Below are 14,643 nucleotides of genomic sequence, written 5' to 3' on the forward strand. Positions count from 1 at the left end.
TTTTTTTTTGTGTAGCTTCATACTCCTTTCTCCTGTTTGCAATACAGTACATGTATTTTTACCTCAACCCCTTGATTACAGAATTTACTGTACTCGTACGAAATCGTCAATATAAACAAAGGAGAAACTGCCTTGAATGTCGACGATGCAAAACTCACGTAATGTATATTTAGTGAAGATAGCTTAATGATAAAACAGGATAAAAAGGCCTTTTTTCCATAAACGAAGACTGAACGGTTCTCGAGAACATGACGTTATCCTCTTCTCTACACCTGAACTACAGCAGACCAGCGACATCCGTCTAAGACAGTAATAATAGCGGTGTTTTCGAAAGCGGTAGAACTAGGTTTCAGAAAACATACCCAGGAAGTCACCGATCTTGTCTGCCCTTTTGGCATGCTGCCGTTACCCTTTGTTTCTAAATTTTAGCTTGATCCTGAGCATGAAATAAACACCGCTTCTGACCAGCGTAATCTTTTCTGTGACGACAGCTGTTCATATAGTGTATGCCGTACTTTCTACGTACCGCGTTTTGAAAGGCTTCTCTCTCTTCTTGTAGTAAAAAATCGTTACATACGGTAAGGGTGAGGACGCGGGTATTACCAGCCAGATCTTGCACCTTGCTATATTTTATCTGGACTGGGTTCATTACCGTTCTATTTGGTTCTGAAATTCGACTTTTCTTTACGTTGAACCAAAATAGCGAGATCATCATGCATGCAGCCCAGTATAAAATGTGTCTAACAAACATACCGCTCGTCTTCAGCTCATTTACAACCGCATGTATAAACTACATCACAATGAAATTGAATATCCATGTATAACCCTTTCATCACCACCTTTTTCCTCTGGATATTTCAACGTCTTCTCACCAATATAAGTGAATCCTAGTTTTTTTAAAAGGTTCGAAGAAGGTATATTGAAAGGCTCGCAAAACTGATTAGTGAAAGATTAAATGGAACGTCGTTAGTGTTAAGAACAATAAGAAGATCGAAGCATATGAGGAGCTGATCGATCAGAAGGAGGCGAGAGATAAAAGCTGAAATTTTTGAGGGATTTTAGTTGGAAATGGTTGATCGGGTAGATTAGAGGGTACGTACAGCAACGACTTTTTCTATACCTATCCATTTCGAAAATTCCAATAGAGTCTTAACCATCTCTTTAGCTATACCTTTACCTTGTAAATCAGGATGTAAATCATAAGCAATCTCCCAACTTCCTATTTCTTTTTGTGATGGTCCTATATTACATGATCCAACTACTTTACCAGTTTTTGATTGACGCAATGCACTCAAAGGATACATTGGACATTTTGCTAATTCCTCCAAAATGAGTCGGGGTGGATTGTCTGATAAGAATGATTGGGCGATTGAGAGGTGTTGAGGGATTAAAGCAGAGATGAAATCGAAATGAGATGGTGTATATCTATGAATTATAAGTTGTTAATCATTCTAAGTATCTTGTATACGTATATAGTGCATTATTGAGGATTTGTAGTATTGAAGCCAACTCACGGGAACGGTCGTAGACATGCCCATTTACCAACATTCGGATGATCAAACAATTCCACCTGTCAAATAATCATCATAATCAGATTATAGGTTAGTGAATGCCCTTAAAAGACAGCCTTCTGACAGTGGTAGCTCACAGCATCATCTACGTCTTCCTCTTTCCATGTCGTTAATCTATAATCGAAATTTCTCAATTGAAGAAACGGTCCTTCGGGTCCTTGTTGAACAGGCGAATGTGCAAGTTGTTTTGATGGTTCCGACATTCTTTTTGTTTCTTTCAATCGGGAAAAACCAAGTTATTGCTTGTTTATGTTAGGTATGAGATTTAGCTATGTATTGTTACTTTATATGCACAGCAAGTACTTCGAAATGCAATGTACTTTCACCAATACCATCTTATCAATGTTAAAAGTTGAAGATTATGAGCTTAAGCTTAGATTAAAATAGATTAAATAATGAATTATGACCCACGCGTTTACCTTTGTTATATCGGTCCGACTCGATAAAATCGTTTGATAGACGATCATATGCAGACTTTGTTGTGTCAAGCTACATAGATAATTGAATTGCTATCTTATGACAATCTTGATATTGATCTCTTCATCAACAGTTGGGAAAGGGAAATCGTATGCATGTATCATTGCAGAGTTTCCAATTTAAGCATTGATCTATATATCTATCGTGTTGTCAACTGAAAACATGTTGCGTCACCTTACAACCTCTCTGATCTTTCGTTGATCTTGATTTTATATCATTCTAATCACAGCCTTGATTCTTTTGCTAAACATCTATCTGGTGTATGACTATAATGTCTTGGCATACCCGCGAATGATTCTCTCACCACCACCTTTATTATCAGGCCATTTTTGAGTTTTCTCTTCGAAATATACAAAACCTAATTTTTGGAGGAAAGTGGTTGATGGTATATTAAGAACTTCGACATACTAAAATGTTACATATCGGTATGATACATCAGCTTGAATGCATACCATTTGTATTAAAAAGGACACGTTTTAGAAGATAACGATAATAGCAGCTAATAGCAGCTAAAATCTGCAATTAATGCTACTACAACTCACGGCGATAATTTCCTTAATTCCAGCATATCTAGCAAAATCCAATAAAGCAATTATCAACTTTCTACCTATTCCTTTACCTTGTAAATTGGGATGTATATCATATGCAATTTCCCAAGTTCCTTGTGGTTTATCGTCTTCAGGAGCTTTATACCCTATATTACAAAATCCAATTACTTTGCCTGTATTCTTGTCCCTCAATGCAGATAATGGGAATAAATCACATTTCTTCAGATTTTCTAACACCTCTTCAGGATTATTTGATAAGAAGGTTTCAGCAGAGTTGAGTTGAGAGGGTATTATATTGGATATCCATTTATATGCTTGTGTGGTATATCTGAAAAGGAGAAGGAAAAGTCGAAAGTCAATTATAATGTTTTTTTCTTGCGTCTGAAGAGAAAGAAAGGGATCGAAATGAAAGCACTAAATCTGGTGATTTAGTTTGAATAGATAGATAGATCATACTTACGGATATGATCTGAAACATGCCCATCTACCAACTTCAGGATGATTCCAAAGATCAATCTACGAAACGAGAGATAAAGGGCAATTCATAAGTCAACATTATATAATAGGGAGAACAGGTACTTTACACGAATATCAACCGTGAAGTCTTCAGAACGACTATGAAGGGATGTAATCCAACAACAACACTCACAGCCTCCTGTACGTCATCATCCTTCCATAAAGTCAATCTATAGTCTGAATTTGATAACAGTAGGTACGGTCCATCGAGTCCAGATTGCACGGGAGACTGCCTCACAATTTTACTCTGCGACATAGTATGGTACTACTCGAGCAGGTGAGATGCTGCGGTTAATTCAGAGCTTTTAGATCTATTGGTGAAATCTTGTCAGAAGATCCAATAAAGTTATCTACATGATGACGAATTCTTTCGACAGTAAGCTCGTAGTTGTCCATTTGAGTCGAGGGAGGACTATCATTTGTGGGTGTCTATCAGCATAAGAGATCACACCATATTGCTAAGAGAGAAGCGCAAATATAAACATGCAAGTTGTGCACCATGCGTTCCATTTCATCTCTTCAGTTGTCCATGAGGTTGAAAGACGATTTTCCTGAAATCTCGGAATGGACCGATGACCGAGATAAGACCGAGCCTATCAGTGAAGTAAAATTACAGCAAGATAACGAATGACGAATGATGCATTCTTCCATTTCTTTAGCATAACCTAGCAAGACAATTCCTACAAGCCATATGTATGGATGCCCAGCCCAGATTGTCATATTCAAGCATGGCTGTATATACTACGTTGCTTTAGTCTTCAACAGGAGTAGGGTTAGTTTCGATAGGATCAATAGTAATAATACCATCTCCACCAAGAGCCATAGCTACATCAACACCGATGTTTTGGTACTCGGCAGTAGGAAATTGGTAAATCTACATTGAGCGTATAGAAGAGAGAAGTGTTCAATGTCAGTATTTGATTGCTCCAGGTAAGCCAGTGAATTGAGGTATAAAAGCATACTTACACATTGAACCGAAGCTTTTCCTATCAGATCAAAGGATTTTATTGAGATCAGTTCATCGATGTTTACTTTTGATAATATCAAGAAATCGATGTCAAAACTTACTACCATGCCAAATATCTTTTTCAAATCTTTCTTGGAAAGTTTCAAAGATGAAAATAGGTCTATCTGTTACACCAGGCTTTCCAGCATAAAATTTAGGACAGAGAGTAAGGAATCTATTTTTGAGCAGAAAATTGGTCAGTTGGGAGATGAAGACGGATATGATGAGTAAAAGTTTTTTTTTACAGAAGATATGGAGAGTAAAAGTATGATTAAGTTGCAAAAAGTTTCAACTTACTGTTGTTGGAATTGGTCCATACTAACGTTCTCAGGTCTAAGTACGAAAACAGGTTCAGGATAATGAGGTTCAACAGGTTTAGCAGAAGCTGAACCTGCAATAGCGAGTGAAGTGATTAAAGTGAAGATTACTTTAGATAACATCGTTGACAATTGAACAGTGGTTTGAGTATCAGATGGTATATTATGGATATTAATGTGACTTTTCTAAGTGTGAATTAGAAAGGGGAATGATAGACTTGGTATCGAAAAGAAAAACTGAAACTCAAGTATATATATTTTTTTCAGTCTATGCGATTGTAAATTCAGTTTAGTCTTTTCTCGGCTAAATGCTTCAGCTATGTTGTCAACGTGCACCAATGTTAGTGGCTCTCTTCTTCTCCTTCTTATTTTAACATCAATCGTGATCGGCCAGAAGGAATTGCGGTGTGGGTCCACAACGTTTCTTGGCAGATTGTTCCACTTAAATACTCGATCCTGATGAGAGACATTGATGATTTTTATACTCTGTGGGAAAAAAGGTATGAATAAGATTAGGGCGTATCTGTGTATCTGTGTATTCTTCTTTCGGTCTACTGGATATTACCTTCGAAGGATTTCAAGTTACCAAGGCCTGTTGACAATGAGATTTGCGTGAGGCTGAATTCAACACTCTCAAAAAATTAAGCGAGAAATCCATTCTATCTATAGCGTATTCCCAGAGTGAATTTCAAGTTGATTGATCGGTCAGAAGCATGTCTTCATACAGTAGATGTTCAAATCTCCGGTCACTCCGAGAGTTGATTTGATAGATATTTCGATTGATTTGATTGATCTTGCTTCTGCCCGTGATACTAATTGTGGATACAATAATAATAACTTAACCTAATAGCAAAGGATCAATCCGGTCAGGTCGTCTCGATCAGTTGCTACGATTTTGTAATGGGTTTAACTCAACCGCTGTTTTGCACGCATACAGGAAATTGTGATGATGATTAGGAGATGACACTACCCGGGTGTAGTAGCTGAATCACAAAAAGTTCACCGCAAGTCACAGTAAATTCCACTCTTCACCTTGCATCCTTTCCAGGGGTTGTCCTGTGCATTGCAAATAGCGGACCAAGAGTCTATCACATCGTTATGGACAAGGGCAAGGTGTACATATCTTATTGTATGCCTTGTCTAATTTGATATTTGAAATGCCCTGCGGAAAGCAGGAAACTCATAGTGGCAGTATTATATTCATTATATGAGCTATATATTTTTTGGGATAAGATATGACAACAGATTGATAATAAAGAGTCCCAGAATATACACAATATGAAAAAAAATGTTTTAATGTTTTAATTATAAGTGTCCTATATTTATTGTCCATTTAATTGATTTCTCGAAATTCCATCAGCTGAGAAACCAAGCGATCAATTCCTCCTGCATAGTATCTCGAAATACTTAATCGTATTTGATAGTGAAGATTTGGTTGGTGTTTCCTTCAACACATTCCCAATTTTGTAATCTTTGTTCGATATCGTATGGTTTAGTTTCGATTCTACCGGAATTTAACGTAACGTCAAGACATTGATCTGAGTTAAAAAAAGGTGGGGTCAGTTATCTATTTAAGATCGAGAAAGGAGTCTTTTAAGCGGGAATGATGAAAATCGATACTTACTAACTGAAGCATCATCAATCTTTAATTTATCACCTCTGTAATCCCATCTTTGAGAAACGGCTGATTTATCACAATCGTTAATGAAAACAACTTGACCATTTTCACCAAATGGATTTGAATCTAAACATTTATCAGGGAAATCTCTTAATTTGATTTCACCTCTATTACCACCTGTAATCCAGAATAATTGATATTTGGAATTTTCTGAATCGTTTGGTGCACAGTATGAAATATCAACTGTAGTTCCATTGCTGACTGAAGCGAAATCTACTGTAACACATAAATCTTGTCTTCCACCAGCTATGTACAGTATGAGAAAAAAAAAGCCACAAATCGTCAATTAGCAAAAAGTCAAGGTCTCCAAGCTAAATTGCATCGATCTACTTACGATGGAGTCTATGAGAACCATCTTTAGGATCAGAGTAGACATCTTTTACTGGAATTGTAGGAGATGGGGTGTTTCCACCTGGAGCTGGTGTAGATCCACCATTGTTTCCATCACCAGTTGAACTTAAAGCGTTTCCGTTGTCATCGATAGGGAACCAAACTTGATTATCGTTTCCGGTGGTGCATTTCCAAGTTTGTGTTCCTTCCCAACTACCTTGGTCCAAACATTGATCACCGCCAGTAATGGCAATTCTGTTATCTGGAGTCAAGTACCAAGTTTGTTGGAATAAGGTAGGGTAAGATTTCCAAAGCTGGTTGAATTGTGTTTGTTTTTACGTCAGCCTTCCTCTTTTTATATAAGCTTTGATACACATGTAAGAAGACTCACTTTGACAATTTCATTGTTATCTCTTCCTGTTCCAGCATCAAGAGCGAGACCTGAGGAATGGATGATGGAACCGGAACCAGGGTTGATAGTCCATTTTTGAGCATTGGCGCAATCGACAGTTTGAACTCTAACACCGTCAACAAATGAATCACCTGGACCGGAAAGACATTGTCCATTTCTGTTAGACTTGATTCTAACACCGTTGTATCGTTTATCAGTTGATCGATCAACTGGTGAAGCTGTAGCAATAGCTAAGAAAGGAAGTAAAGCTAAAAGTGATGAGAATTGCATTGTGGCGTTTAAATACTGTACTTGTTGTGTTTAATTGGAAACAAAGTTAAAATGATTTAAAAGTATATTATATATAGATGTGTCTGTGATATACCAAGAGGATTGGTGTTATTATAATTAAGATTGATGATGCTAGAAAAGGCGATTTGAGAAGAAATAATTTGTTAGTTTGATGAATGAAGAAGAATAAAATTGAATTTCCTCTCGAGAAATCAACCCTTTATATATGTTGACATTCCATCTCAATATAGTTTCGGCCGGTCCGATATTTGTTTAATACCATATACATAAACAAAAAGCAAACAAACAATAAAACAACTTTTGTTGTATACGTCGTCCGGTCATATGACCTTTCAAGTCGGAAAACTCAATGTTTCCACATTGAATGTTCTGTCTGATGAATGTTGCTTATGAAAAGGCAGGATAACCTTGTTTTTTTTTCCCGATGTTCTGCTTTCCGGAAAGGAAATAGTACATGTTCATCGGAACATATCATATATTATAGAATATACCACGTTTGGGTAGGAATGTCAGTAGTGTAGACAAGTCAAAAGTGGACCAGATTTTGGGCGTTCTTCTTTTTATGACGTGGACAGTAATTTGGAATTCTTCCTCTTTAGCAATGTTTATGTTTTGGTGGTCATACGGATGGGTAAGATCGGGATGAGTATCAGTCGGACGTATGGTCAGTAGTAGGCTATGTAAATTGTTTAGAATAAGCTTTGATCTAGCCTTGTCCGTCGATCATGTTTTGAAGAGAAGTTGTTTACTCCTTTCATCCTTTTCTTCCAACGTTTATCTCGGTGAGACAGGGCCAAATGTAGAAAGTCTTGGCGGAATTCTACTGCGGATATGGAAAGATCGTAATGGAATTACCTAAAAGAAAACAACAACATCTGGGGTATCCATATGTGACAGCATGTTTGTTTGTGTGGTTTGTTATGTTTGTTTACCTGAAAGAGTAAAAATATAACACTAAAGAAGGGGTTACAGTTGGACGATGTAAACAAATGCGGAGAACCAAAGTTATTAAGCATGGTTGTTCAGGCACAAACATAGCCATTCATCATCCATCGGACGTTTCTTGGCAGCGGCTAATTATGGGTCATCATACGGAATGATCATAACACACAATCCCCTTATGGACAAGCATGAATGCTTACATATATACACTTGCAAAGTAAACAGTTGACTTGTTTGGATATACGTACACATACAAGAAAACTGCTTCACATTCAAGTGTGGCGTACAGTGAATGTCGATGGGGGTTATGATCGTTTGTTTGCATTGATTTCCCCATTAACCATGATATCCTTTTGTATAAAGCTGTGTCAATTTCGATCAAGCGCCCACATCAAAATAATCTCTCGGGACAACTCGGTCCACAGAGGTTTCAACTAATTGTTGATGCTCAAATACCAGAAATGGTGAAGTGGGTTACGCATTAATCGCTCGACATGATAAAGTTTATTTCGAAAGCTGTGTACCTGTCCGATAGCCGTAGGAATAACGACAAAAGCGTTTCTCGGTGTATTATCAGATAGAACACTCAACATCACTTGACTTCCATTCACAGACTGAAATGGCTTGACCGTGGTCTCGGTGATGTATTCGGTTGAAAGATAGAATAATCTGGGGATATTCGAACTATAGCCGGTGTGAGACGGTGAGACGGGTGTCTAAACAAGAAGGCTTCTTGATATATCCGGAGACCTATTATGCATTCCAAGAAATAGAATAGTTAGACTGACCTTGAAAGGCAATTCTCGAATGCATGAATGATTTTTACAAATATAAAACAGCGGTATATATGATAGACATTCATCTACCGGCAGCGTAATACAATCTAGATGATCTCAACCAAGAATGGTAAATTCCTGTTGTGGATTTCCTTCGATACATGACCAAATTTGTAATCTTTGTAATTTATCATAAGGCTGTTGGAGCGTTATTGGAGAATCACGTTCGACATCAAGACAAAGTTGATTCTTTTTAGAAGTATCTGCACGGAACAAATTCGATTATTAATACGATTGAGTGATAATTGGGATCGAGATTCTCACCACCATCCAAAGTCAAAGCTAACGTGATATCATCTCAAAACCAATCTTTTTCGTAGGTGGTACTTCCACATCCGTATGTCTGAAGTCGAGCACCATTTCTAGGTGTCGGTCCTGCTACAGCCAAGCAAAGATCGGGATGAGCTTGAAGGAAGACACGTGTTGAGATCCCTTGAGTAATATTCCAGAGTTGCAGAGATACGTATGGTGAAGTGTAGGGTAAACAGTATGCTCTATAACGCTGGGTTATAAGCGAAAGGCAAGGCATCGATATTGTACCGGTTTCTGCCAGACTTACATATCCATTAGTTGATTCGCACCAGCTACACCATGTTGTACCATCACGCAAAGATCAGGTCTTCCATACGCTACGGTGATTATCAGTATTTTGGCAACTAAAACAGGGAAGATCAAACTCAACTTACGATGGATACGTTGACCCTTTTCAATTGGGTGGTCCTCGTATACTTGACCATAAGGTATATTAGGTGAAACTTCGGGTCTGCAGGAAGACGCATTTTGACGTTTGAGGTTAAAATTGTCTAGGAAAGTAGGAATCCCTAAAGTAGATAAAGTAGTAATAACCAGAACCATTAATGAAGTAAATAATACCATCTTCTGTGATTAGAGACCAGGTAAATTTAGTGATTTGAGCGAAACTTGTCACAAGGACCTCTAATGTAATAATGAAGTACGAGTATTGGTATTGACTAGGACAGACCAGACCTGGTTTACGATGTTCAGCAAGAATATAGTTAATGCAAGCAAGTTCGAAAGCTATACTAAGTTGATGGCGAGACTCAGCATTGCCGAGCAATGATCATGCCTCATATTTCATCATTACCATCAGTATCGTCATTGCCTACAACTGATGCTGATGGTGAAGTATGATAGATTAGCATGTCATGGAAAAGGAGCCCGAAAAACACGTGTTTGCATACCATATTATACTTTATTGTTTGTTTTTCATATTTATTGTCCATTATGACTTATCAAACGAAACCATTGTCCATTGTCCTTTTCAAATTCCAAACAGAAAAACACTACTTGTCATCCATTCTCTAAGAGGGTGAAACCATATGAGCTTTGGTATACTGTTGAGTGATGCTTTAGAGTGGATAGAGAGTGAAGAGTTGTTGTTGGTTGTCAGGGAAACATTCCCAAACTTGTAGATTGGCTAAATAATCAAGTGATCTACCTTTGGTCGTACCTGAATTGAGTTCGCGATCGAGACAAAGATCTAATATTCAATAAATATCGTCAGCTGACAAAAGTTTTCGATACGCTCATGTGTATTTGTAGCGCTGACTTACTTTTTCCATCAACTGAAATTTTATCAACCATATAATTCCATTTAGTTACGGTAGTAGTAGTTGAAGAACAATCCGAGATGTATACTCTAGAACCTGATCCAGGATTTGTACCAACGTCTAAACATAAATTGGAATTTGAAGCTGATCTGATATAATCTGATTTCGAGCCTGCCGCAATGTTGAATGACTGAGCTTTGAATACCGGATCTTTGGTGTCGTAACAGGCAGCACTGTGATCAAACAGAGGTACAAACTTAGATAAGCCATAGTATATAGGGTGGTGTGAGATGATGTTTAAACAACAACTTACATGTTTACAGATGATCCAGCAGTGATGAAACCATTTCCAGCAGTTACACAAAGTCCGTTATCGTTGTTGGCTACACAAGTACAAATCAAAGTCAGCCTGTGAGGTGACTGCTATTATAGATATTCAAGGTGGCAGACTGAACTTACGATGAATACGTCTTGAAGTATTTGAAGGATCTTTAAAGACTTCACTGGTACTACTTTGAGAAGGTTGAGTAGCAGATGAAGTCACTGAAGGTGAAGCGCTGGATGATGCAGGAGGTGGAGTAGAATTACCTCCATCCAGGATATACCAAACTAATGAAACCAGCATCAACAGAGTAAGCTGACAATTCGTATGTGAACTTATAGGTCCGAACATACTCTGATTCGTATTCCCAGTGTAACACTTATAAGTTTGCGGACCATTTTCCGATTCATCAAGACATTGATCACCGCCTGTTATAGCGATTCTCAAATCTCCTGTGAGGAACCAGCTAAGTTGATATGAGGTTATACGTTGTCAGCATTTGTTCTGCCTTAATCCTCCCCCTCCAAAGACGATTATCGACTCACGTTTGTTGGAAAAGAGTAGGATATGAGGTCCAAAGCTATGCATCGCCTTGAATGATCAGTCAAGAACCTCTAAGGGAGAAGGGGAAAAAAAGAAGAATATATGGCATCACAGCTCACTTTGACAATTTCATTATTAGTTCTACCATCGCCAGCATCTAAAGCAAATCTATTGTTATCGTGTAATAAGACTGAACCACTTCCAGGATTAATATCCCAAGTTTTAGCTTGATTACAATCAACTGTAGCTACTAAAGTACCATCACCAAATGTTATTGATGGTCCGATAGGTGATAGACATTTACGTGATCTATAAGATTGAATTTTGACTCCTGAATATCGTTTGTTGATAGGTGAAGCTTCCACAATTGTGGAGGTGAAGATTAAGAGTGAAAGTATGGAGGAGAGGTACATGTTGAAGTTGGCTAATAGGAGATTGTGTTATGCTATTGGGTTATCCGATAAGAATTGGTAAAAATCTGTTGTCGGTTGGGGAAAAAATGTTAGAAAGGTTCAACTGAGTCTCTTTTTATACTGTACGTACCGTATATAAACTACATCTTTGTTACTGACCTTTCATGACGATAGATTGAGCCAAACGATTCATCGGGGACCTCATGACCTGCTAAGAAACCCGTGCATGAAAGTTCGCCTTTCATTTTGAATGTCTCGAGTAGCATTATATCTAAGTCGATACCACTACTCTCCCTTGATATATGAGCGGTATCATTAGTTTGCAATTCAATCAGACGTTATTGGACAAGGATGCTAATAGTAAAATCGAATAATGGAGTAGATAGATAATCAGCTCTATATCACTTGATGATGCTATAGTCAAGTGTTTTGCCAAGATGAACGTTATCTATGAATTCCATTCATTGACTTACCGTGTTTCAAATCGTCCACGGATGAGGTGATTCAAAATGACGAAATTGAGCATCCATGACTCTGATATTCAGAAACCAGGCCGGACTCGCTGAAACGAGTGAGGTGGACTAGAACTAGTGAGACTTGTTGCTGTTCCATAGTAAGCTATTGCAATCAGCAAATTGAATCAATCAATGTTGTTTCATTCTCTGTGAAATGAACGTGAATGAGATGAATCCGATCTTACAATTCCGCTCGGTAACTGAAACACATAGCATTATGTAATCATACTCAACGCTTTTAATATGTCAGTTCACTTTCATCCTGTATCCATATTACAGCTACTTATTTGAATCTACCCTCACCATCTGAGAAACTCAAGAGATAAACACTTCTAGCGCAAGACAAATGACTTGTCAGCTTATGTAGCAAATCGGTTTGACCAAAACAGATTCCCAAACATACACTAGCTGATACTGTATGATCAATCAGAATAATATTTGCGATTTGAAAGAACTGCGGATGGCACTCGCAACCGGAACGAGATAAGCTTGGGTACCTGATCTACAGATACGTACCTAAAGAGATAGCTTTCTGGACCTGCTCCAAGTACTGTACTGTAATGACTACGGATCCTTCAGCAGAAGTCTGTAAATGCATATGATGCTCTACGAGCAGAAACCTGTGCAAACAAGGATAACTTGGTCGACCTGTTAAGATCTAATTCACCTTCAGAATATAGTTGGATGCTTGTACATGATCAATAATGTGAGTCATCAATTGAAAATGAAGGTGATACTTAAGATTGCATCATTGTACTGTATACATACAGTCTCACAGAACTGGTATTCTACCTTTTCTCTCCCCACAACCCTGGTTTGTAGAAGAATTTATTTTGAATGTTAGTCGCTGGATCCACTTTATGCTGTTGTATTTCGGATTCTGTCATGGAGACACTACTACTATTACTAGTTTTACCAGTCAATTCAGTTTCATTTGGACGGGAATTATGGAAATGATTTGTTATTTTTATTGAGATATTGGACCCTGTTTTAGTGAAATCAATGTGTGACGTGATAGAATCATATGTTCCTTCATGGCTAAGAGATCAAAAGAATGGTATTAGTTGACAATAACAAGATTCGATGTAATTTCGCGAATACGCACTCCGCTATTGAACTTTCTAAGATTTTAGCCAAATTTCTGCTATGATCTTCCATACTATATCCACTCATTGATTGGCGAGTATTAGAAGCTGTATTGGAAGTTGTAAGTATTGATAGAGGATCATCTGAATATCCACCAAATAACGAATTAGCTCTAGTAGGAGATGCAGCGGGAGTTTTACCAGCCTTAAACCTTCAACTCTCATCAAAACTTGTATCCAGGTCGAGGGTATCTGGAATTTGGTTTTTGCCATTATCATCAGGTGATTTAAATATGGATGAATTATCAGGTCTAGTCCATGCTAATGATTCTCCTGGGGGGAATGGTGGATCAAGGTCGGTTTGAGATGATGGACTGAGCGAAATATCCCCTTTATCTGACCATGGTTCATGTTCGGGTTCACTTGAAATAGAGGAGTCGACGCTGAATCTCTTAGTTGGGGGTATGGGAGAATCACTTAAAACCGAGGAGTTGATGCTAGATTGAGTAGTTGGGGCTGTGGCGCCAGGAGTATGTCGTGAGGTTCCAAACGCTGACCTTGTATTATCAACAGTATATAGACTAGGTCCAGGTGGTGGCCAAAAGTGTCTTCTTGCAAGATCGTATTTACTGAAGCCGCCCGAATTAGTGCCATGAAAATGGTAATAATTGTGATAAACAGATGGGGTTCGTCTTGAATGTGAAGTTGTAGTTGTAGAGGTTGTCGCAGACGAGTTTGATGGATGAGTTGAGCTGAAGTTACTGGAAGAATTTGTTGCTATGACTAAAGTCATCGAGGTTGATCAGCACTGGTAATGCTTCTGTTTTACTAGATTCATTGAGAAGACTTATTAACAGAACTTACATTTAGCTGTTCTATTTCGGTAATCATTGAATGATGCACCAACATTACTCCATGCTTGTCGATAAGGTTTGGAAATCGTTTGCGAGAACCACGATTCTTTATTATTTCTATTGGGTAGATCAGAATTTGTATTGGAAGAAGATCCCGACGATCTAGAAAGGATCGAACTTCCAGTTCCTGTTTTTGAGCCTGCATCAGCGTTTTTGAGGATGGATCTGAACATTATGTTATTTTATCAAAACAGTGACTTTATTTTCCAATGAAGAGATTTATGCTATGTATTCCCTATATCTTTTTAATTGTTTTCTACAAAAAACTTGATTATACTATTTTTACTTTATATCTTTTTTCCTCTATTTTATCGATATTATATGTTGGATTGGTGATTCGTTGACTTATGGCTTTA

General features: G+C 37.8%; 7 protein-coding genes across 7 annotated transcripts; all 7 read right to left on the reverse strand.

Annotated features, from left to right (window-relative positions):
• Positions 1 to 795: 795 nt before the first annotated feature.
• L201_005215 (uncharacterized protein) lies at positions 796 to 1,774 on the reverse strand (the record flags this gene model as incomplete). Its single annotated transcript, XM_066220948.1, has 4 exons — positions 796 to 936; positions 1,101 to 1,425; positions 1,515 to 1,570; positions 1,649 to 1,774. The coding sequence occupies 4 exons, from the start codon at positions 1,772 to 1,774 to the stop codon at positions 796 to 798; spliced, it is 648 nt and encodes a 215-aa protein (XP_066077045.1).
• A 540-nt stretch (positions 1,775 to 2,314) lies between these two features.
• On the reverse strand, positions 2,315 to 3,368 carry L201_005216 (uncharacterized protein; the record flags this gene model as incomplete). The annotated part of the gene is made up of 4 exons (XM_066220949.1): positions 2,315 to 2,455; positions 2,591 to 2,924; positions 3,057 to 3,112; positions 3,246 to 3,368. 4 exons carry the CDS (start codon positions 3,366 to 3,368, stop codon positions 2,315 to 2,317), a joined length of 654 nt encoding a protein of 217 aa, XP_066077046.1.
• Positions 3,369 to 3,863: 495 nt separating this feature from the next.
• L201_005217 (uncharacterized protein) lies at positions 3,864 to 4,558 on the reverse strand (the record flags this gene model as incomplete). The annotated part of the gene is made up of 4 exons (XM_066220950.1): positions 3,864 to 3,986; positions 4,079 to 4,098; positions 4,181 to 4,293; positions 4,416 to 4,558. The coding sequence occupies 4 exons, from the start codon at positions 4,556 to 4,558 to the stop codon at positions 3,864 to 3,866; spliced, it is 399 nt and encodes a 132-aa protein (XP_066077047.1).
• Positions 4,559 to 5,842: 1,284 nt separating this feature from the next.
• Positions 5,843 to 7,125, reverse strand: L201_005218 (uncharacterized protein; the record flags this gene model as incomplete). The annotated part of the gene is made up of 4 exons (XM_066220951.1): positions 5,843 to 5,973; positions 6,060 to 6,359; positions 6,448 to 6,757; positions 6,835 to 7,125. 4 exons carry the CDS (start codon positions 7,123 to 7,125, stop codon positions 5,843 to 5,845), a joined length of 1,032 nt encoding a protein of 343 aa, XP_066077048.1.
• Positions 7,126 to 8,981: 1,856 nt separating this feature from the next.
• On the reverse strand, positions 8,982 to 9,800 carry L201_005219 (uncharacterized protein; the record flags this gene model as incomplete). The annotated part of the gene is made up of 4 exons (XM_066220952.1): positions 8,982 to 9,127; positions 9,252 to 9,418; positions 9,484 to 9,553; positions 9,611 to 9,800. 4 exons carry the CDS (start codon positions 9,798 to 9,800, stop codon positions 8,982 to 8,984), a joined length of 573 nt encoding a protein of 190 aa, XP_066077049.1.
• Positions 9,801 to 10,294: 494 nt separating this feature from the next.
• L201_005220 (uncharacterized protein) lies at positions 10,295 to 11,773 on the reverse strand (the record flags this gene model as incomplete). Its single annotated transcript, XM_066220953.1, has 7 exons — positions 10,295 to 10,425; positions 10,499 to 10,728; positions 10,809 to 10,878; positions 10,955 to 11,104; positions 11,171 to 11,283; positions 11,363 to 11,397; positions 11,480 to 11,773. 7 exons carry the CDS (start codon positions 11,771 to 11,773, stop codon positions 10,295 to 10,297), a joined length of 1,023 nt encoding a protein of 340 aa, XP_066077050.1.
• A 1,303-nt stretch (positions 11,774 to 13,076) lies between these two features.
• On the reverse strand, positions 13,077 to 14,460 carry L201_005221 (uncharacterized protein; the record flags this gene model as incomplete). The annotated part of the gene is made up of 4 exons (XM_066220954.1): positions 13,077 to 13,326; positions 13,394 to 13,517; positions 13,593 to 14,156; positions 14,238 to 14,460. 4 exons carry the CDS (start codon positions 14,458 to 14,460, stop codon positions 13,077 to 13,079), a joined length of 1,161 nt encoding a protein of 386 aa, XP_066077051.1.
• Positions 14,461 to 14,643: the final 183 nt, after the last annotated feature.

Source organism: Kwoniella dendrophila, chromosome 6 (assembly GCF_036810415.1).
Source record: "Kwoniella dendrophila CBS 6074 chromosome 6, complete sequence".
Lineage (NCBI taxonomy): Eukaryota > Fungi > Basidiomycota > Tremellomycetes > Tremellales > Cryptococcaceae > Kwoniella > Kwoniella dendrophila.